Here is a 23228-nt window from a genome sequence, read left to right as displayed (position 1 = left end):
ATAATATGAATAATTTATGTTAGCCTTGCATCATGTACTGTAGACATATTTCTGAGCACACAATTTATCTTTATTTTTATTAAATATTCAAAGCTGTGGGTTGCTTCATCAGAATCTCTGTCAAGGGCAAGAATCTGAATCTGTTGCATGTTTTTTGGAGTATTTAAATGGTAATTAAACCTACAGTATGCTATGTATATGCTATTTGGCCAAAGCATCAAATACCCGCGTCTAGTGTGGAAAATGTTAATCGCACTGACAATTTAACTTATATGCATAAAACTGTTCTCTTCCCTTTCCCTCATTTTCAATAAATATTTTAGCAGATTTTTCATTTTTCAGCTTGCTGTCAGCCAAAAGCCAACAGTGTTAGTGTCCAGCTGGTGAACATAATATAACTTTTTTGCAGCTCAAAGAAAAAAGAAGTGTGGAAATCGTGTTTCCTTTTGACCCAAGATTATGAAGTCCACAGAAGTCCACTGTCTTCAAAATAAATAGTAAAATTGAAGTTATGCTTTTGCACAACTCCAATGTAAAAAAGAAAACGATAAAAATGTAAATATAAATATAAAAATACCTACTTATTAGTAGCAGGTGGGCCTGATTTGCTACACTTGACTAAATATACAGTACTGTGCAACACTCACCCATCATTTATTAATTGAATCTTAAAAAACCCCCAAAAAAACCCAACAAAAGACAACACAACTGACCAGCACAAAATAGCATTTTGACATCAGCGAGATGATTCAAAAAGCACTATTAGCTAAAAACTTGGCATAGCATGGTGTACAGTCTGCCCTTAAAAAAACTGAGGAAACTGGACAAGTGGAGGACAAAAACTGAAGTGACTAAAAATGATCTACATTAGGTGATTTAAAGTCATGTCCTGAAGAAATATGAAATAAAATCCAATAAAGACCTGAAACAGGACTTGAATGACGCATCAATATATCCAGAGGAGGTCAGATGAAAGTGTCACACCCACAGTGGAGGCTCTGTCGTGGTTTAGGGCTGCATTTTAGTATCAGTCATGTATTGGTCTCCCCAGAGCCTGGACCTCAACATTATTCAAGCAGTGTGGGGTTGAATGTCTACTTCTAAATGACCACAGTCAAGCTTTATTGTAATTTCTTACAAAGTCAGTTCAGGTTGTGCTGATGAATGAAGATGATCAAATATTGACTTTCTACTTTATTAGAATTGTACACACTCTGTTTTTGCCTTATACACTGGACTTCCATCATTTACATGTTTCAGTGTATTACTGCAAGTGAGCAGCGACTCAAATCTTTTGCACAGTATTGTAATTTCTTTTGTTATACATTAATTTGTACTTGGACACATTGGGTGTCCTGTACTTCTTCTCTCACTTGCCTCTTTATTCTCCCCTCACAGCCCCATGTGGAGGCCACTATTCGGCTCCAAGTGGAGTGATATTATCTCCTGGGTGGCCTGGTTATTACAAAGACTCCCTTAACTGTGAGTGGGTGATTGAAGCAGAACCTGGACGTGCCATCAAAATCACATTTGACAGGTGGGTGGCATACAGTAACTCTTTGATTCTGAATATTAGAAAGAGCTTTGAACAAGCAAGAATGAAGATTTACAAGATTTAAAGTTTATGGACATTCGCCTACAATATCACATGACTCATAATTCTCTAGGCTGTAAATTTTTGACAAAGCTGTCTTTTGACTAGGAAGGCAGGCAATATTTTTGTTCAAATGATGTGTTCTCTGGGCTGTGAACTGCTGGTAGAGCCGAGACATAGATTGTTGTTTACTAATCGTAAAGTGTATTTATGGTGAAAAAATTGGCTCCAAAACCTGTAAATGATGTGAAACCTTTAAAGAACTTTTCATTATCTCATCAGTGTTTTTAAATCACAATCAGCTATAATATAATGTCCTGACATTTTATCTTCACAGGTTCCAGACAGAACTGGGTTATGACTTCTTGGAGATCCATGATGGTCCAAACCTCCTGTCTCCTCTGGTTGGCTCCTTCAATGGCACCCAAGTCCCCCAGTTCCTTTTCAGCAGCAGCAACTTTCTTTATCTGCTGTTTACCACTGATAACAGCCGGTCAAATGCTGGCTTCAGAATACTCTATGAAAGTAAGTTAGATGCATACACTATATATCTATGCACATATAGTATGTGCACATGTGCATATGCGTTTATAGCTGCAAATTTTACACAAAAAAATGAAAAATACACGTGCATTTAAAACTGATCTATTCATATGAAGATACTTTGTTAAATATATTTTATATTGTGTATTTTTAGACAAATTCTTAAAAGTATGCTTCTGACCACATTCACACTAGGTTAGACCACAAAGAAATTGAATTTGGGTGTTGCTGGCACTGGCATGAGCAGGGTATTCAAGCCACAGGCTCCCCCAGTTCCTCCTGGAGGACTCCAAAGTGTTCCCAGGCCAGATGAGATATGTGCAGTCTCTCCACTGGGTTCAGAGTCTACCCCAGGGTCTCCTCCCAGTTGGGTGTGACCAGAAAATCTCCAAAGTAAGGTGCCCAGGCACCTGAACTGAATTTTTCAACAAAACATGAAAGCATTAATTATTTGTACAGAAGATAGATATACTTTAAACTCTGAGTTAAAAGCAAGAAGACCCCAAACCACCCACCCATCCACCCCCTTGTTTTTCTTCCATTTACTCAGTACTAATGGCGTAGACCGCCAGCATCTTCAAACTCCACCTTCATTTTTCTCTGAAGTGCATGTTCAATTTGACAGCAGATGGCATGTAAACACTTGAGAAGGTAAACAAAACCACTTCTGTTGTGGTTCTCACCTCAGTGGCTGTCACCAGGACTACCATGATGATAATCAAACAACAAACAGTCTACCTTGCACTGCATATTTTTGTATTTTTGTTTATCTAATGTAACATGTAATGTTCAAATGATTTTTGAATCAAACAAAGTGACTCTTTTTGTCAGGCGTCACAGTGGACAGCTACTCGTGTCTGGACCCCGGCATCCCTGTCAACGGTATTCGGTACGGACAGGATTTTTCCATCGGCTCCACGGTGTCGTTTGGTTGTGACTCTGGTTATAGACTCAGTCATGAGGAGCCGCTAGTGTGCGAGAAGAACCACTGGTGGAGCCACCCCTTACCTACATGTGATGGTAAATATTTCAAAAGAGCTTCTAATTCAGAACAGAGTGTACTGTGGAAAATGTTACACCTCATGCAAGTTTGTTAAATGTTCTTCTCCATTAGAGCAAAAGCTGATTCTCTGCTCACTCAGAAAAAGAAGATTGTTTCCTTTTATTTGGCATTGACGGTATTAGTATCTTATGTAGGAATGGGCAGCTATTCCCTGCTAGATACACTCACAGGATAAAATGATTTGCTTTGTTTTATTGTGCATTATTATTATAACAGCACTATTTTACATCTAATTCAATAATAAGGTTCATTAAATAAAAGGGAAGCATTTGTCTTAATGCTGGACATAGTGTTATATAGACACTGGACAATATGCGCAGTCTGCTCTGTGGTAGCACATTCACAATGCAGCACAAGGTCAGCTTTGCTGCTGTCCTGGTAAGGATATTTTACAGTATAAGTATCCACTGCTCATGAATGATCAGACAGTCCACCGAAGTCATAATCACTTCTATAGACCAAAACATTTTTCAGATTATCTGCCTTATCCATTACAAAAGACACAAAGTGGATGAGGTGTGTGTAAAAGGGGAGAAGTTGAGCCACCATCGCTGTTTGGGGAGCTGAGTCACACCACTGGTTGATCACATAGACACACACACACACGCAGGAACAATTTGCAGTGAAGGCTGCTGTGGCTGATAGGAGATGATTTGAGGAGAAGATTAGAGATCTGTGGGCAAGTACTGTGCATGTGTTCGTGTCTGTGTGCGCACGCATGTGCACTGTGTACGTGCGTGTGCGCTTGTGTGTGTGCGCTTGTGTGTGTGTGCGGCGCTTTTATCCATGTGCCTCCTGTCACCTCCTCTCCTGCCTGAACCACGAACACAGGAATGTTTGAGGTAAGGTTGACGAGAGCCTGTGTTGGCTGTCACATCCTCTCTCTTCTCTCTCAAATGAATTGGGAGGGGTGAGGTTGGTGGGGGTTGGGGGTGGGGTTAGGTAGGGAGAGTAGGGAGAGTAGGGAGAGTAGGGAAACCTGTCTCTGTCTCTCCCTCTTTCTCAGTGACTGTCTCACTCTTTCTCGTATTCCGATGGTGGAGCAGGAGGGGTGGGTGAAGAGAAAGATGCAACACTGCTGCATCGGTTATGCGTTGGCTCGCTTGGTTCAGCTTATTGGCTCATTCGCTTGTGAACCACATTTGAATTGCAGTGTTCCTGGGACTGGCAGCAGTTTCCTCCTAGGAGGCAGTTTGAGCATACAAACATCAAGCAGGCTGCCTGGAATTTGCAGACTGAAAGCCATTAGACGGTGTTTACACAATATGTGCCCATACAAGTGTACGAACTATTTGCTTCTGCAGTTGGTAAGAAATGGGATAGAGTGATGACTGACAACTAGTGCACATTAAATTCAAGCAAGACATCACCAAAGGCAGCCGACTCAGCCTTGAAAGCTTTTCAAGAAACCAAATGTTCGTCATACTCTACATTTGAAGAGATGAGGGCAAGTAAGTATATAATGTAATATGGAAGACATAACAGTAATATCACCCCAGCCAGCCGAGCACAATGGCTTAGTTTTTGAAGCGAACATATATGTGCTATTTATACTTGAATAGGACCTATTATGCCCATTTCCAGGTCCATGTTTTTTATTCTTAGGGTCCATTGGAGTCGTTTTACACGATTCACAGTTCAAATAATTTATTTCGCACAAGACCTTTGTAAAGTCTCTGAGCCTGCGTTACTGATAAAAGCCATTACTGCCCCTCTGCCCTTCCCTTTGAGCCAGCTTTCTTCTAAATGGCTGCTGAAGAAAACAAGAAAAATAGGTCTGTATGCATTGACGGTGAGAGCAGTGCATTTGACATGACTGTTATAATCATATCATACCGACATTAGAAGCGGAAAAGAAAAAACTTTCTTAAACTGAGCATTTTGAGAATTCTGAAGGGTAGGCTTTGGGGTCACAGAGGTTACTTGTATATATGTTAACTTTATTAGCTGAAAGATTTGTTTGATGCAAGTATTCACCATTGCAGACCTCTGCAGCAGTGCAGTACATACTGTATTTGACCAGGCATTTGAAGGCAGATCTAAAAGGCAGAGGGCGAAAGAATGAAGTGAATGGGGAAAAAGAAAAATCTGATGCGGTGTTTCAAATTTCTCACACAGGCCAGCCTTCAAAATAAACAACTTGTGGCAGAAAATGTTAATAATTAATAGCGCTCTATATGTGTGCGAGTGTATGCTTGAATCTATGTGTTTGTTTAGTTTGGAAATATTCTCACTCCTGACTTCTCATTCCTCTTGTTTTCGGTGCTGGTGTTAAAACCACAGTGGCTCAGTGTAAAGTTAGTGATCCCCTGTTGTGATTTGAGCACATTTTCAATTCCTGATATGTTGTAGCAGTTACAGCAAGAGTGAGCAAGAAAGGAAGCAACGGAAGGGTTTGTACAGATTTGAGCTGGGGTGTAGTTGTCAGATTTGGTGGTTTTCTGCTCCACACTACAATTCCTGGTAAAAATGTCCTGTTCACAGAAATTTCAGCAGAACTTTCAGGATTGACCCTCTGCCTGCTTCTTTTACTCCTTTTTACGGCATTTTATAGCTGCATTGTGAAAGAAAATGACTGTTCGGCCAGGCCAGTGTAAGATGAAGCAAGTGGAGCAACAAAAAATTGAGCACCTGGCAACATACTGTCTGCGTGCATTAGTATGCATAGAGTGAGCTACGGCCATTTCCAATCTTTTCTGGACCTGGTCTGAACTCTGCATCTCGGCACAAGCACGGGTCATAGTGTGGCCATGCTGTGAGATTCTGAATGTTTTAAGTAGTCTCCAGGAAACATTTGTCCTGCTTCACTGCATCGAATACCACTGACTTGAATCACTTGGAATAAAACTCAACCGAAAAAATATTTCAGACAAAGGACATTTTACAGTTCTTGCACACAATCAATGTACCTATTACGCAGCATTAATGTTGTGGAAACGTAACATAAAAAATTATTCCAGCCTTGTTTTTCTTCGGCTTATGTCTCAGTTTCCTGACACTGAATTGCAAAGCGACAAAATCTTGCAAATATATTTCAGATTTCTCCTCCACACAGTTATTGTTCAGATGGCCACTAGTTATATAACAATAAACCTTGCCTTTTAGGTAGTAGCTCTAACTATATCAGATGATTGATGTATGTAATATTCAGCGAAACTAGTCTGAACATCTGAACTTGTCTTTGCAAAAAGGCAATGAAACACAGTATGATTGTGAGGTTGTGGTTAATCACTGCAGCAATATCAAGTTAGCCATATGGATCTTGAAGCTGGAGGTTGTTACTGAACAAAACAGATGTGCATTTGCTGTTCTGCTAGAAATAACTATCATTTAGTGCATAAAAACTACAGACACACAAGTGGACCTGCATGTGAGCATGTCGAGGTCCATAGAAAGCCTGTCTGAATCCAGGCTACCAAGAATCCTCCCATATTTATGCAAGACCTGCTACAGTCTGGTGAGCATGCCACTTTTTGTACTATGCAGAGCATTGTGGTCACAGTCACCATACCTGGCAGACAATCTACAAATTGAAGAGATCACCAAATTTGCATAAATGGCATACAGTTCAACTCAGCATTTCTGTAAACAGGAAAAAAAAACCACATAGCTTTTGTCACTGGTGTTATTCACCTTTTTAAGGAATAACAGTCATCTGTGTCGCTAATCATTGTTAGGCGTTGGTTTGTTTCAAGAACATTAAAATATACCACAAAAACAACAAATGATGCATTATTTATCATTCCAGTGCAGTGTGTGGCAGATTTTACATTATTTATGTCATTATTTTATGTCTGTGCAACAGTGGGAGGAATAAATCTGAAAAATATGACTTCAACATTTAAAGGAAAGTTGTAAGGGAATACACAGTGAAACAGTGTTTTCCTACTCCCCAACGTGTGAAAGCACACACGTTTGGAGCTCACACTGCATGCAGACCTTGCTACCCACTTCTGAGAAAATGTCTCCCCGTCTCTCTCTCATGCTCCCTCTCTCCCCTTTGCTCCGTCTTCCTCTGCCCCTCTTGCAGCATTTGCGTGTGGGTATGCTTGTGTGTACGTACTATAGAAGTGGTATTAAAGGTCCACAGGGAAACATTATCTGTTTTAGCTATCAACAATCTGATGCTAACCTTCTCTCTGCCTCCATCCCCTGTCTCTGCTCATCTCCCTCCCTCTGCCTCTCTCCCCCCACTCTGTCTCTCTCAATCTATCCAGCTCTATGTGGTGGGGATGTTAGAGGTCCCTGGGGCACCATCCTTAGTCCCGGCTATCCAGACAGCTACCCTTCATCTCTCAACTGTACCTGGACCGTTGAAGTCAGCCACGGGAAAGGCAAGAGACACACATACACAGAGATCCACACTCCTTAATAGAGACAGACAGAGTGTGAGACAGTACAGCAAGCTCAGTGGTTCAGTTGCTGCTATGCTACATCCACAAACATACATTGTTTTCTGTGGCTTATAAAATATTCAGGCGCCATATGGAGGCAATTTGGTGAAAGCAATGTCAAAAGTAAAATGTTGCCAAAATAAAGTCAAATAAAATAATGATCTCAAAAATAAATCGTCACTGATTAAAGTTTGAATATGCTGCTGTCCCAGTATAATGACTCATACATATTATAAGTCGAGGTGCATGAACCATCTGAGGATAAAGCAAACTTTGTCTGTCTTCTGACTCGTCTGTGCTTGTGTCTCTAACAGGAGTCCAGTTTCAGTTCAGTTCTTTTCACCTGGAGGACCAACATGACTACCTCTTGGTTACGGAGAATGGGAGTTTCCTGCAACCTCTGGCTCGTCTGACCGGCAACGAGTTGCCTAGCAACATCAATGCTGGTCTCTATGGCAACTTCAAAGCCCAGTTGCGATTCATCTCTGACTTTTCCATTTCATATGAGGGCTTCAACATAACTTTCTCGGGTAACTTTCCTTACTGGAGTTTTTCATTTTAATCCAGCGAGTCTACATTCAGTTTTACCCTCAGTTTAGTCACTTCAAGGGTTTCTGTTTGTCTTAATTTGCTCACTGGAACAATGGTGTAATGTTGCAAATGTTGAAATGTTTGAGATTATGAAACATAACTGAATGCAAAACAGTCATGTAACAGCTTGCTGTGTGAATTGTGCCAGTAAAATAAAATAAAATAAAATAGTCAAGCTGGACATTTGCCAGGTTCACCCTAGAAATTCATGCAGACACCACTGTGAAATTATGGCTTCTCTTTAAAGAGAAGTGAGCAGAGCAACATTTATACCAGAAAAGACAATTACTGTCTCTTAAAATGAAGGTTGTAAATTATAAGTCGCAGCCTTACGCCAGGTTGTAAAGTCACTAAAGAAATGCCATTAAGTTCATTTATGTGGCAACTTATCACAGAGTGCTTCTAAATAATAAAAATGGATATTCAGTGTTCATAGGATCGAATTTCTGACATACTCACAGCCACAAAAGCACAAACGTCTTTAGCTTAAAGCTTAAGATGAAGTGTGAGTGCTGGATATTTTATATGTTATGAATGAATATGATCATTACCTAATTTTAAAGACTGCATGTGCTTCTTCAGCCCATGTCAAACATTGTACCATGCTTTGTCTGGCCACAAGTTTAATATTGAGAATAATGAGCCTTCTTTAAACTACAGACTACATATAAAAGATGGGCATGGTTACCATGACTACATGCAGTAGCTGAGAAGACCCAGTTAATTAGTGCTAAGTAATCTGCAAATAAAATCCTACAAAAGGATTCACCAAAGAGCACAAACATCTTAGAAAAACCGACGATAAAACGCACATAAAGCCTAGTTATTTATACGCTAATTATTTTTGAACGCTTCACACCAACACCACAGTTAGTAGACTGTGCATTTAGCATTTATGTCTGGTGTAAAATTCAACATTTTACAATAGAAGTCTTTGGAGTCAAGTGACCTTCAAGGAAATGCAGTTTTATGGCAGTTGCGTTGTTGCATTGGCTTCATATCTCACAACCTTGCTGTAAAACCACTGAACCAACTTACTATTTAGTGGCTAGTTCAGATATGCTTTTGCTCCAAAGTGTCGATTTACTTAGCTCTAAAGATTTCCTGAAGAAGAAACAAAACGGGATTCAAACTGAAGCTTGCAGATCTGTACAAGTCATAATCATAGAAAAAGAAGCAAGGCCGACCTGGACGTGTTCACCCACTGCCTACATAATTCTCTCAGTCAAGTAACATCTGCAGTGACGAAGCATAATCCATGTATAACCATCTACAACAACAGACTGAAAATTGCCAAAAATAATATATGTATCCAAAATCTTAAACAACTTATTTTATAAACTTTGGTTTTGAAAACTGTTTTAGAAATTGGCCTCCAGAATACTTTGGGGGCTGAAAAAGTTTCTTTTTTGTTTGTTTTCCCACAAGTAGATAAACAGATAATTATTTTCGTGCCAGCTTTTTACATCTTAACATTCAGCTGTGTCTTCTGCTGTTATTGACTTTTTTAAAAATGTGTCTTCTTGGGCCACACGTGAATAACTCAACCAACGAACTGGTGTGCTCAACTCTAAATTACTTAAGAGTGCGAAAGGTGCCGAGCTACAAAACACAGAATATTATGAATAATACAAAAAACAGTTTTGCTGTACTCTGTTGTTGTTGTTCTGATGGGGTTTTTTAGTTTTCACTATCTAAACTGACATCTTACTCCATAAATTGAGGACTACGTCTGTAATCTTATAAATTACTACAGAAAAAAGCAGATGGCTACACAATATTAATCTGAGAGCAATCCACTATTAAATGATGGTATGTGAGGAAAGGGAAAGAACAAGATGAAGACAGGAGCCCCTAACCTCATCAGAGGTCAGAAACATGCTGTTTTAGCTCTTTTCTCTTTAATGCCACCCTCCAATCATGCTGTCTTCTGATTTGCTGTTGCTCAGTGGCAAAGAGAAGGTTTGAAGAGCAGCTCGGTGGGGCTTTTATGCCCACAGTACCTATAATGATCATATTAGGAACATCCTACATCAATGATATCATGCAGAACCAGAAGTAGATTAAAAAAAAGGATTGGGTCTTGTGCCTAACTGTCCTTTCAGTACCCTCTCACTGACTCTGGAATAAAGGAGCAGTGGCCTGACTACACTGAGTGATATTTTACTGCCACCCAGATGGCATAAGCTGACTCTCAGAGTGCAACACATGGGAGGTGTCATGGGAGATTTGACTTGGCAGTGTTAAAATTCTCAACACGCACTTTCTTTCAGCAGTACACCCTAAAAAACACATCACATCATCAGTCTTAGCCAACTGAAAATAGCTTTGAGTCTCTATCTTGCTAAACACAAACTCAACAAGTTCAGCTCAGGGCGTGCTGGAGTCGACTCAGATGTTCATTCCTACAGTCATGCAAGGATTATATTTTAATAGACTACATATTCAAGAGTTTCACAAGAATTACTGAATTAATTAAAAGGGCTTGTCCAGTGAGAGGGAGAGACTTCATGCCCATGAATGTATGCATGCATTCATCCTTTGGCTAATCCGAAATTGTTATTTAAGATTAGCCCAAGATCTTGGCCTCATTGTAAGTATTTACATTATTAGCTTAGCTAATTCTTTCATATTGCTTGCGTAATCACAAATATTATCATGCACTTGTTCCAGAATTCTATAAATAACATTAACATTTTATGTATTTACATGCAGAAATTATGTCATATTTCCTACAGATAGTATGTGTAATATATGTGTCTGGTTATGGCTTTTTAGTCAGAAGTAAAGAAAAGTTATTTTACCTTTTGACCTGCTGTCTGTTAGTTTAAAGTAATGTGTTCAGTGTCATTCAATTATTATTTTTTCTGCAGAATATACTTTGGAGCCATGTGAGGACCCCGGCATGCCTCGTTTCGGCAGGAGAAATGGCTACAGTTTTGGTGTTGGAGACACTTTGTCTTTTTCCTGTAATATGGGATACCGCCTGGAGGGTTCACCAGAGTTAATCTGTCTGGGAGGCGGGCGAAGAATGTGGAGCGCCCCTTTACCTAGATGTGTCGGTACGTGTTTAATTGTTACTGGTCAGGTGTCGTGGGTGTCTAGTTGTTTGTTTGTGGGTGTCTAGTTGTTTCAAATATCATAAATAAATAAAAGTAAAAACCAAACACATATATATGTATCTAATACATAAGATCCAGTAATAAAAAAGTCGCAGTGAACAGTTTAGTCCAGTGGTGCTTAAAATAAAACAAAAACAAGTCATGTCTTTATATAGTTTTATAAAATGTCTCAATAATTACATAAATTCAAACTCTTAAACCGATGGAAATCAAATAGAAATAACTAGCAGAACACCCACTGTGAGATCAGGGGAGCAAGGGACCAAGTAACCCTTCCCATAACAGGGTAACTTGTGCAAACCCTGGAGCCAAGCCTAGGGCTTGAAGGGAAGTGCTTGGTGCTTTGGTCTTAACCCTTGGGGCTATGCTGTACCCAGTCTGAAAGATCCATATGACCTTTCTACCCACAAGAGGGAATATAGAGTACTGGAAAGATGAGTGTGACTGCTAGTCAAGCCTCAGGTTCTGGAGTTCATGAAACATCAGTCAGCTCTTTACATTCTTAAGGATATGTGAGAGTTGGCCAAATGTGTCAGAAAGGGCATACAACCACGTCCCTCATGCTGCCCTGTGGGGAGTGCAGCAAGAATCAGGAGTGTCTGGCTCATTCCTGCAAACTATTCAGTCTTCTATAGCTGTAGCGAGAGTAGGATTTCCATTGTCAGCTATAATTCAGCAACCAAATTAACATTTCTACAAGAGCCTTACCCAGTCAGAAGCAGCTCAGGGCAGAGCCTCATTGAGATGGTTTGGGTGTCTGACTTGAACGACCCATGGGTGAGGCATCCTAAGTGAGGTGCTTGGGGTATGTCCCACTGAAAGGAGGCCCTGGGGAAGATCTAGAAGGTGATAGAGAGACTGTATCTCTTAGCTGTCTTGGGAATATCTTAGTGTGCCCCCAGGAAGGATGAGGTCCGGGCAGGACAGATGGATAGATGAAGAAGTAAATAGTGATTACAGTTAAAAAGTAACTCAGCTTCCCTTGATATAATCAATATAATTTATTTCCTCACCCATAAACCAACACAAGGCTCAGGTCTTTTGAAAAGGTTGTTCTTCCACCTTTGAAGTGAAAATTATAATTGACCTCTGGCTGTAGCTACAGAAACATCCTTAATGTTCAACTGTTCCAAAAAATAAATATTAAACGGTCAGTCCAAACTTAATGGTACTTCAGAGAACAGCGTTTGTATCAGCCAATTTCCAATTAGTGGATGAGCAGAAAATGCCAGAGATATTTCTTCAGGAGTCCCTAGCAGGCTGACATTTATGTCCTGTTCACATTGCTTTATCACCTTTTATAATTTTGAAATTTACTGGCAAGGACACTATCTGAAATAATACAGATTATTTTTTTTATACTGGAAAAAGTTGTAATTTCCCCCCCGATACTTTAATACTTGTTCAATAAACTGAAGTCATAAAGGTAGACAGAAAACAATATTAAGATATACACACTATATAAAATCTTTGAGACAAGAGATTTTTCTTCGAAGTCAGAACACAGACTGAGAAAGGCTTTTACGATGTGATAAACATGCAATCAGATTTACAGTAGGTTTATGCACCATATTGAACGCTAATCCAACTCAGTGTAACTGTAGCACTATGCCAGTAACACACACAGCAAACAAAAAGTAGCATGTACTACAATGTGAAGTAAAAGCCCAGTGTTTGAATGCATGAAAAAACAAGGATGGTGGTTTTATTATTAAAATGTATACTCAGAGTGGCACCGATTGCACTAAAAATATGCCTATTCGAATAAAAAGTCCTTCACCTGTGGACTGGAAAATGTGTTTCTATGCAAGGCTGTATAATTGTTTTTAATAATTAATCAATGCACAAATGAGCAATTGGTTTAAAGGACAAAATAATAACTTCCTCACTAGGTTTTAAAAACATAGAATAAAAACAAGCAGTTCATATCTTGGATGCCACACATGCACATTTTTTGTCAAGGAAAATGCATTTAAATCTAATTTGTTTGGGCTAATAATGGAAGATGAAAGCAATCACACTGATTAAAAAGAAGAAGAAATACTGAAATATCATGCTTTTTGCCTGTCTGTGTTGTTGTCTGTGTTGGTTTTGAGCTATTCTGGGTGTATAAGGAATACTCAGGAGATTGTCTTTGATCAAGGCACTTTCCTCTCAATTGCTACCTTTACTCCAGAGAATTACTACCGCTTGCTCTTAAATAGATAGGATAAGTCTAATTTAAAGCACAAGTTTATCAGTGGGAATCATTATCATGTACAGTTAACCTCAGGGAATTCAGGCGAGAAGTGTGTAAAGTAAGATTTGATTTGGGTGCAGTTAGTAGTATCTACAAGTGACAGCAGTAAAAGCACATAGCGAAAGAGACTCTGCATTTCTGCACTTGCTCATAGAATTAGTTATCTTAAACATAATATTTTTGAGAAATTACGAAGAAAGCCAGACCAATCCAATTCTAGTAAAAAGCAGCAACACTATGCGACTTTTTAATTTTAGGCTACGTGTGAGTAGATTTTACTCTACAATCTAATTTTCAGCTTTGCATGATGTTCTCAGCGCCATTATACACGGCTTTGGTTCCTTCGTTCTTTCATCGGCGTGACAAGACTTATAATGCAGAAAGGTGGGAGTGATGTTGTGTGCCACTGTTCTGGGGTGTAGTGCAGTTTGCTATATTTAGTTTCTGCGTATTGTGTTGCATTGCTGCATGATGGTACACATCACAGTTGAAGAACGGAGGAAGAAGGAAAGATTAGAGGACCAACAATAGGTTTTTCTTATGTTTTGGCTATAAAATAACTTTTTCTTGTTTGCTTTTACTAAGCACACAATAGTTAGGGTGGTTTTTTTTTTGGTTATTTTAATTAACTGAGGGATATGCTGTGCAGGCATGAAGTATAACTTTGGTGGTCTGTGTTTGTGGTTTTACGAGTGGCTCTTTTTAATTCTTTACAGCATTTTTTTTCCCCCATGAAAGAGTTGGAGAGCTTCCAGAGATGTTTCTTTGCAGTTTGAGAAATCCAATGTTCTTTTGTCTTGTTTTTTTTTTCTACTTTTTTATTATTTCTGGATGCCATCAGAAGCGGGAGGAAAAAATAAAAAGAGGAAACAAGAGATGGAAGAGAATGAAAACTCAGGAGAAGTGGAAAAGGAAAGTTGATTGAAGTAAAGGGGAGCAAAGGAGGCACTATTCATAGAGTAGCGAGAGCGCAAGAGGGAGGAAGTTAAAGAGGAAAGAGAGAGAGAGGGTGAGGAGGTAATTTTCTAAATGGAAACTATAGCGGTGTGATTTATTGACGATATGGCAGCTGTAATACGACCATTACACTAGTGGAGACACAGAGGGGGAGAGGGAATGAAAAAGAGAGGAAAGGGACATAGATACTGTACATGGAGGGCACGAGTAAGAAGTGCAAAGAATAGGCAACTTCAGGTGAAGTTTGCAATCTTATCATTCGCATTAACTGATATAAGGGGATTTTTTAAATTTTCCTACAGCCTTTAGTTAAAATATTTTTTCATTTATATTAAGAAGAAAGGAATTTGACTGATTATTACTCTGAGCACAGCCTGCGTTCCCCCTAGCTGCACAGAAAATGGGCAAAAACTTTTATCTGGTAGGACCAAACGGCTTTAAAAAGCCACAAGCCTCTTTAGTAAGCTGCAAAACATAGCTTTTGTTTATCATTAAAGCTTTAAATGCAGGTCAATTTGCGGCACAACAAAAGCTTGTTCACATGACCACTCCACATCATTATAAGCCTCTTAAGAATTAAACCAATGTCTCAATATTGTGCATTTTTTAATTGTCTCCTTTCTGTCCTCTGTCTTCAGCGGAGTGTGGTTCTTCAGTCATGAATAATGAAGGGATACTGCTCTCTCCAAACTACCCAATGAACTACGATAACAACCACGAGTGCATCTACAGCATCCAGGTCACAGATCTTAACGTTTCAGAATATACATGACATGAGTTTTTATTGAGAAAAATAATGGTATTGATCATTGCCTGTGTTTAAGAGATGACAAATGTATTACCAGTCTTCAAACCTTTGTGAGGGTTTGTCACCTGCTATGTGGGTCATTAGTGCTCATTTTGATTTGATGTTGACCTCAGGTTCAAGCTGGGAAAGGAATCAACATCTCTGCAAGAACCTTTCATCTTGCCCAAGGCGATATACTCAAAGTAAACTCACTCACACATACGCATATGTGGTCATTGCTCTTGCCAGATATGCAAAAATAAACGAATTAAATTAGTTCATGCTGCATGTGATGCATCCGGTGTGCATTTTGCTGTTCTTACAGATTTATGACGGTAAAGACAACACAGCCCATGTTCTCGGAGCATTTACTGGATCATCCATGTTGGGGCTGACGCTCATTTCCACTTCAAACCACCTCTGGTTGGAATTCTACAGCAATGCGGAAAACACAGGAGAAGGATTCAAATTGGTGTACTCAAGTAAGTTAGCAGTGAACACCGCTGTTTAGTATAGAGCTAAGGCCTAATCTGTTTCTCCAAGACTTCTTTGAAGATTCATTCAGGAGGTGACAAAAGAACCCAAAAGAACAACATGTAAAGAACTTCATGTTCCACTTGCATCAGTTAAGGTCAGAGTTCATGAAATGGGAGTTTTAGAGTGGCATAAGACTTAAGTCAGATTGAGATTCTTTGACATGACCATAAACAGGCTGTTCATGCTCGTATCTGAATTAAAACAATTCTGCAAAGAGGAGCGGGACAAAGTTTCAAGGCTCACTGCCAGTTATCACAAATGCCTTATTGTACATGATGCTGCCACAGGTGATATAACCAGTTATTAACTTATTAGGTTTAGCAGACAATTACATTTTCACACAGGGCCAGGCAGGTTTGAAAATCTTTGCTTAATAAATAAATTAGTCATCATTTAAAAAGCACATTTTGTATTGACTCTGCCAGTGTCTTTGTCTAATCTTTGATTTTTTTGGATTATCTTGGGCAGATGTAAATACATTTTAGCAGTATGTCTCAAATTATTAACCAGTTAGGTGCCTCATGACAACTGCTGATTTCTGATAAATCTAACAGGCTCACTAGAACAGATTAACTCTAAACGGTTGGATGGATCACAGAAGTAAATGTGAATTTTCCCACTGAAACGATCAGAAGAAACATGTCGCGTTTGATTAACAAAGCTTTCAGCGTAGGACGAAGTGGTAAAGGTGTGTTTTGATGTTCACCAAAGCACACCCACATTTGGCAGTGCCCTCTTAGACGCACAGTTGGAATTCTAATTGTTTAAATGGTGTCATGAAGGGTGATAGCTTAGTATTATTCGCTTTGAAGTTGTGTTGTCTCTGTACTGTGTTGGCGCAGAGGATGGCTTACTTAGACCTTTGCTGTTTTCATACTTTTCCAGGTAGAAGTTATTTTGCCATGTAAAACAAAGCACATTAGCAGCAGCAATTTTGAGATTGTAGTACTTTGCCTCTGTTTGTTTGGTGTTACATTTGATATAGAGGCTGTAATTCAATAAAACTCCCGAGATGTGGTCGAATGAATAATGCATGGTGGTTTGCTTCCTTATACATATCTAACAAAGAGAGAACAATTTGAGATAGGAAAACTGTTCACACTTCATGTCAGGATGATGACAAATGTGCAATTGTTGCTCAATAGTAAGTATAGCTTTCCAAATAGCCATTTTTTTTAAGGATTTAGACATGCACCTACAGCAGTCTGCCAGGAGATAACTCAAATCCCGGTGCACCTCGTCTTCCAGGTAATGCCGTAGATCAAATCCCGGTTATGGTCTTATAAGGATAAGCTATTTATATACCTATTCATATCTCGCTCTCCAAAATTGCGAACAAATTTTCCGAATATTACCATGGAAACTGAGCTTACACTGACTGTGAAAAACAACATTAAATTGGATAAGGTGTATACATGCTCCAGTATCATTCCTAATAATGGTATGTCTCATGTATCTTTTTCAGTTTCGTTATTAAAACGGGATGAGAGCTTAACAGGATCTGTGATACCAGCATGGTCATAAACAGAATCCTTGAGTGAGCCAGATATTAAGGGAATATTGCTGCGCATCTAAATAAAACTAATTCTGTTTCTCTTGTGGGCTTTGGATTTCCCTTAGTGAGTTTTTTAAAAAGTACATACTGTGAAGCTCTTTTGTCTTTTTTATGACTCTTTCTAGGTTTTGAGTTGTCTCATTGTGAAGACCCAGGCGTGCCTCAGTTTGGCTTCAAGGTCAACGACCAAGGTCATTTTTCTGGGAGCAGTATCACATATAGATGTGAGCCTGGTTACACTCTACATGGGGCTTCTACGCTGAAGTGTATGACGGGTGAAAGGAGAGCCTGGGATAACCCTCTGCCTTCTTGTATAGGTACGTCCTTTAGTATCTGAAGCCAATAACACTGTGAAAGAAGGTCTGATGAAAACACACACAAACACACACAGAGATTTTTTGAAGGCATGCAGAGTCCTCCACAGATGCATTGTGTTTCCGACCTTGAATAACATTCTTTAATAAGCTTGGGAGGGAGAGGTAATTTTATTTCTAAGATTTAAATTGATCTTGTTGCATTTAATGCTGTGTAGTGTGTGTTCCACAGCACTTACTTGAATAGATTCAGAGTTACGCAATAGCTGAAAAGTGTGTTGGTATCATTTCAATAAAAAATCAGAGCAGGATCTTTCCAGTGAATGAACGTCAATGTAATTATAAATTCTTTACGTCTGTGTATTGTGTTCTTTAGCTGGGATGGCTATTTATCTAGAATTCAGCTAACACACACACACACCTTTAGGTATCAGGAAGCATTATTATACAAGGTTTGCTCTGTAATAGATTAGAAAGTGACTTGCAGCTTTATGCAACATTTGATTGCAGGATGTTAATTCCGTTATCTGGAAGGAAAACAGATGGGGGCCAATTTCCTGTAGAATCACCTTTCTTGATTTTCCCTGGATATCACACGCTGTTGTAGTTTTAAAGTCCCAATGAAAAGCCTATTTATTCGGCATTATACCACCTGGAATCCCTCGGCCCAACTGATGCACTACCTCTTCTGCGGTGGCAGATTTTCTTTCTGTTCCTGGCGCCTGCCCTTATATTCTCCCAGTGCTGTGTTATGTACTCAGACATGCCCCGACATAAAGCACACATAACCTCCAGGCAACTCTCAGCACACGAAGAGCTAAGCGACAAACACTCTGTTGAGAATTTCTTCATAAACTCATTTTATTCAATTTGATTTGGCTTTGTTTAAAAGCATTCTGTGGAGCAAACTCCCCACTTAGTATCGACACATTGCTTAATACTCAATTATGCCATCGTCGCCTTTTTAATTCATTTTCCAAGGTTTCAAACTGATGCAAAACGACCGTCCGAAGTATTGATATCGAGAAGTCGACCGTAGTCTTTCACTGGCTGTGCAGTTTCGGGCTTCTCTCGCTTGGAAAATAAACACACACTCACATATTTATCAGTGTACTGGAATGAAATACCTAAAACGCTGTGATTTGAATATTATTTGAACTTAATTCGGATGTGTTGTTATTCCTTCCAGTTAGCACATGGTTGAATGATTGCATCCTCTAATTAAACCCAAACAAATGTTAGGCTTATTTAAAGTGACAAATAGAATGGCTGCTGTTGCTGCTTTGCATGGGAGCTATAAGCATAACAGCCAGTCCAGTGTTTTAGGACCATTTTTTTTCCCTTCACTGCTGCCTCTGAACTTTCTGATTTTGGATTCAGACTAATAAGTCTCCCTCCTTCACACTATCAATAATGAAAGACTCATAAAACTACTGGCTGAAATGCTCTGACTTTATATTTTAACAGTGACACGCTGTGACCTCATCTAACCTCCAGTCTTAATATTATATTTCTTCTTCTTATTACTCACAGGTTTTCCTTCTTTACCCCCTTGGTTCTCTCCTTTTCTCTCCCTCTTTCCCTCTCCCTCTCTCTTTCTCCGTCTTTTTTCCTTCCAAACTCTTAATATCGCTCAGATTACCCGAGATAATATATTCCAGTGATGAAGGGAGGAGAGCCTGAGGGAGGGGGAACATGGAGAGGGAGGAAAAGCAGAGAGTGGATGAAGATTGTGAAAATATATAACCGAGAGAGACAAAGAGAGAAGGGGGAATTATTTTCTGTTATATAATGTGCTGTGATTTCTTTAGGGAGGAATGCAAGATCAGCACTTTGTGTCTTCTTCCTCCTCTTTTCTCCTCTTCTCTTCATCTCCTGCGTGTGATATAGAGTGAGAAAGGCAGAGAGACTCAGCGGATAAGAGTTAGCTTCTTTCTTTATCCATTTGTCTCCTTGGTGATCGTTTAATCAGTGGCCTCTGAGGTGCACCTACTGGATCTGATTGCCTTGACAAACAATTGCCACAGACAGATAAATGGTTGGCTTGTCACAGCGCACATACACACACATCAACTGGCCATCGGTTGGGCCGCGGTGATTTGTAATGTTGTCACAAAGGCGCTAATCAAAGAGATGTTTACAGTTTGTTTTAAAATAAGTGTGTGTGACGTTATTTATCCCTGTAGCGGAGTGTGGGGGTCGTTTTAAGGGTGAGTCGTCAGGGAGGATCCTTTCCCCCGGATACCCTTTCCCATATGACAATAACCTTCGCTGCACCTGGACCATCGAGGTGGACTCGGGAAATATTGTGAGGTACAGATGATCGCATTAAGGCTTTTGATCGATATGTTAAGCATAGTGTAAACTCATGTGTGAAGTGAAACATATTCTTGCTTTAATTAAACTTTATTTGTATTTTACAGTCTCCAGTTTCTGGCCTTTGACACTGAAGCCAGCCATGACATGCTGAAGGTTTGGGATGGGCCACCTGAGAATGAAATGTCTTTGGCAGAGCTCAGTGGGTCTCTGCTCCCTGAAGGAATCCACTCGACCCTGAACACAGTGACGGTTCAGTTTGAGACTGACTTTTACATCAGCAAGTCTGGATTTGCCATACAGTTTTCTAGTAAGTGATGAAATTAAATCTAACCAGAAAGATATCAAATATAACAGATGGGTATCATTTAGACTACTGTTGTTGTGTCTATGCTCTTCAATGGGTAGTTCCATCAATAATAAAGGGAATAAAAAGCTATATAATTATGCTGCTTCAAAGACCTTCACCTAACTGGAACAAAATTAACTTACGTAGGACCCATTAGTTAGTGGAAGTGGTGCTGTTTTTATGCGTTGGATTAAAGCATTAGATACCTGGTGTGACACAGTTTTCTGTAATTGTTCCCCTCTTTCTCCTCTATTCCCTGCTTTGTTCCTATCCCCTATCTGTCCAGGCTCAGTAGCTACAGCCTGCAGGGACCCAGGAGTACCGATGAATGGCAGTCGTAGTGGAGATGGCCGTGAGCCGGGGGATTCAGTGTCCTTTCAGTGTGACCCAGGATACGAGCTCCAGGGGGACGACAAAATAACCTGTATACAAGTGGATAACAGATACTACTGGCAGCCCAGCCCACCTGTCTGCATAGGTGAACACTCCAACTTTCATATATTCTATAGGGACGCACAATAAATGTACTGCATATACAGCTGGAGGTATTGTCTCACTCAAGGACACATGTGTCTTTGACTTAAAGGAGAGCTGTATAAAAAGGGCACGCTTTATTCTATTCACATATTTTCATTCTTCTGCTATTTAATGAAGCTTTTCATTCAGTAGCAGTGTTCTCCACACTCTGTTGCATGGTACACAAAGGGTTTTTGTTTTTTTTCTGTATGGTTGAGCTTGAGAGAATATTTAAATGTTATGACATTTCAAGGCTTTGTCAAAATGAATGTCAATCTTGACCTGTGTTCCCACTTTAGCTCCTTGTGGAGGAAATCTAACAGGCTCCAATGGATTTATACTCTCTCCGAACTACCCGCATCCTTACCCTCACTCAAAAGATTGTGACTGGCTCATTGCTGTCAACCCAGACTACGTCCTGTCACTGGCCTTCATCAGGTAACCTACAATGCTACTTTCCAGTTCAGCTCGATTGAGCTTTTTAAAACCTCTTTACTAGACAAATGTTACTGCCGAGTGAAATGTGAAATGGAATGACAGTAGACTAAAAGCCTGTCCAAGCTGAGCTGGCTCCATTTGAAGACTGAAAACCTGGATATCCTTTTTTGCTGGCAGTAAGTTCTAATACCAAATTTTCTGGCAATCATTTCAATTTGGACAAAGTGTTGGAGCAACAGACCAAAAGACTCTTTTGTATCGGGTTGGTGAAAATTACAATTTTTAGGGTATTTTTCCTGCAGGTAAACGAGAGTAAAGTGAAATAATCAACTTCGTTTTTGCTTTGTGCAAGATTGAAAACCATGTAAAATTATGACTTTTTTTTCAAGAAGTGGGAACTTCTGCCTTTAAGTGCTTTGGAAATCTATTGAGCTTTCACCACTTTCAAAAGCTGTGCTTGCTTTGTGGTACGAATCACAAACAAAACAACTCTAAAAACCACTGAATTCATGGTAGATACTTTGTCCTTGAATTTTTGTTGACTTTCTTTCTCTTCCTTGTTTGTCTCTGTCTTCCTCTACCTTTAGTTTCAACATTGAGCCAAACTATGATTTCCTGTACATCTACGACGGTCCGGATAGCAACAGTCCGCTCATTGGTAGCTTCCAGGACAGCAAACTCCCAGAGAGGATAGAGAGCAGTTCAAATACAATGCTTTTAGCGTTCCGTAGTGATGGATCGGTTTCTTACACTGGATTTCACCTGGAATACAAAGGTATAATGGTCTGCTAACTGTACCACATCTCTCATTTAAATTGAATTCTTACTGAATCAGGCAGCACCTAAAACTACACTTTGCATTCTCACAGAGGTCATATTAATAACACAGGCAAATTTTGATAAAGTGTAATAGGCAAAGAAATTTGAAGTATAATCACATTTAAAGAAGAGAAAGGAGTGCATTTTTTTCCTGCAACATTTAATAGTTTATAATACCGTGCAATAGTCTTGGGTCACCTCTCATTTCTTTGTATTTTACTTTTATTTAGTTAAATCTATGAAAAATGCCAAAGATAAAATAGTTTGACAGGCATAAAATAGTATTTTTGCACCAGCTAGGTGATTCTCAAAGGGCTGTTTGATGAAAACTTGACATGTCTTGTATTGTGTCCTTAAAAATTGAGGAAAGTGGACAAAGGCCTGAAACAGAACCTGAGAGATGCATCTGGCCCTTCAGTCTGTCTCCTACTGGCCAAAGCATGATCAGAAATGGTCTCAGTGGAAGGGTGGCTGTCAAGCGTATGTCAGACCTACACTGAAAATCAGTGGCAACAGGTCTTATTGTGAATTTTTGATTTGCATCAATGTGTGCTGACAGGCTAAGAGGAAAGATACAACAGTGAGTGCCTAGAGTCATCTGTAAAACACAGTGGAGGTTCTGTCATGGTTTGGAGCTGCATTTCAGCCATGGGTTGGCCTCCCCAGAGCTCAGACCTCAACAATATTGAGGCAGAGTGGGAAAATCTTGGAGAGAACAAAAGTTTGACAACACCTGCAGAAGGCAGGTGTCCTTCAAGAGTACTATCCCATATGGAAAAGATATATATAAATCTTGTAAAGTTTGTATCTGTCTTGTGTGAAACTTGTATGAAAAGCATACAAGAGTGAAAACAGATATAAGATCCCTTGAAAAATTATATAATGAAACTTGTATGTTTTGGATACTTACTAAAACAATGTATGAAAGTAATGAGAAAGTGGCCACTTTCATGAGTAAATCATGTAAGCCTTATATGATTTACTCATGAAAGTGGCCATTTTCATGAGTAATCACATATAAGTTTTTACTATTTCTTTTCCATATGGGATTCCTCAGAACAACTCAAAGAAATTACAAGAAAGCTTCCCTAAGA

At 39.4% G+C, this 23228-nt stretch overlaps 1 protein-coding gene across 1 annotated transcript in view; it reads left to right on the top strand.

Annotated features, from left to right (window-relative positions):
- The window catches only part of LOC102193066 (CUB and sushi domain-containing protein 3-like), a 387453-nt gene that overhangs the window by 302500 nt on the left and 61725 nt on the right, over nucleotides 1-23228 (top strand). The window contains exons 16-30 of the mRNA XM_005728525.1: nucleotides 1399-1537; nucleotides 1932-2119; nucleotides 2969-3157; nucleotides 7418-7534; nucleotides 7909-8124; nucleotides 11059-11247; nucleotides 15142-15242; nucleotides 15425-15493; nucleotides 15616-15772; nucleotides 17508-17699; nucleotides 19883-20009; nucleotides 20120-20322; nucleotides 20648-20839; nucleotides 21177-21315; nucleotides 21903-22090. Coding sequence (XP_005728582.1) covers nucleotides 1399-1537; nucleotides 1932-2119; nucleotides 2969-3157; nucleotides 7418-7534; nucleotides 7909-8124; nucleotides 11059-11247; nucleotides 15142-15242; nucleotides 15425-15493; nucleotides 15616-15772; nucleotides 17508-17699; nucleotides 19883-20009; nucleotides 20120-20322; nucleotides 20648-20839; nucleotides 21177-21315; nucleotides 21903-22090 — 2406 coding nt within the window. The remainder of the gene's footprint in view (nucleotides 1-1398; nucleotides 1538-1931; nucleotides 2120-2968; nucleotides 3158-7417; nucleotides 7535-7908; nucleotides 8125-11058; nucleotides 11248-15141; nucleotides 15243-15424; nucleotides 15494-15615; nucleotides 15773-17507; nucleotides 17700-19882; nucleotides 20010-20119; nucleotides 20323-20647; nucleotides 20840-21176; nucleotides 21316-21902; nucleotides 22091-23228) is intronic.

Source organism: Pundamilia nyererei, unplaced genomic scaffold, assembly GCF_000239375.1.
Source record: "Pundamilia nyererei isolate P.nyererei 1_Seehausen unplaced genomic scaffold, PunNye1.0 scaffold00028, whole genome shotgun sequence".
Lineage (NCBI taxonomy): Eukaryota > Metazoa > Chordata > Actinopteri > Cichliformes > Cichlidae > Pundamilia > Pundamilia nyererei.
The sequence above is the reverse complement of the archived record's forward strand: the minus strand, read 5'-3'. Positions and strand labels throughout refer to the sequence as shown.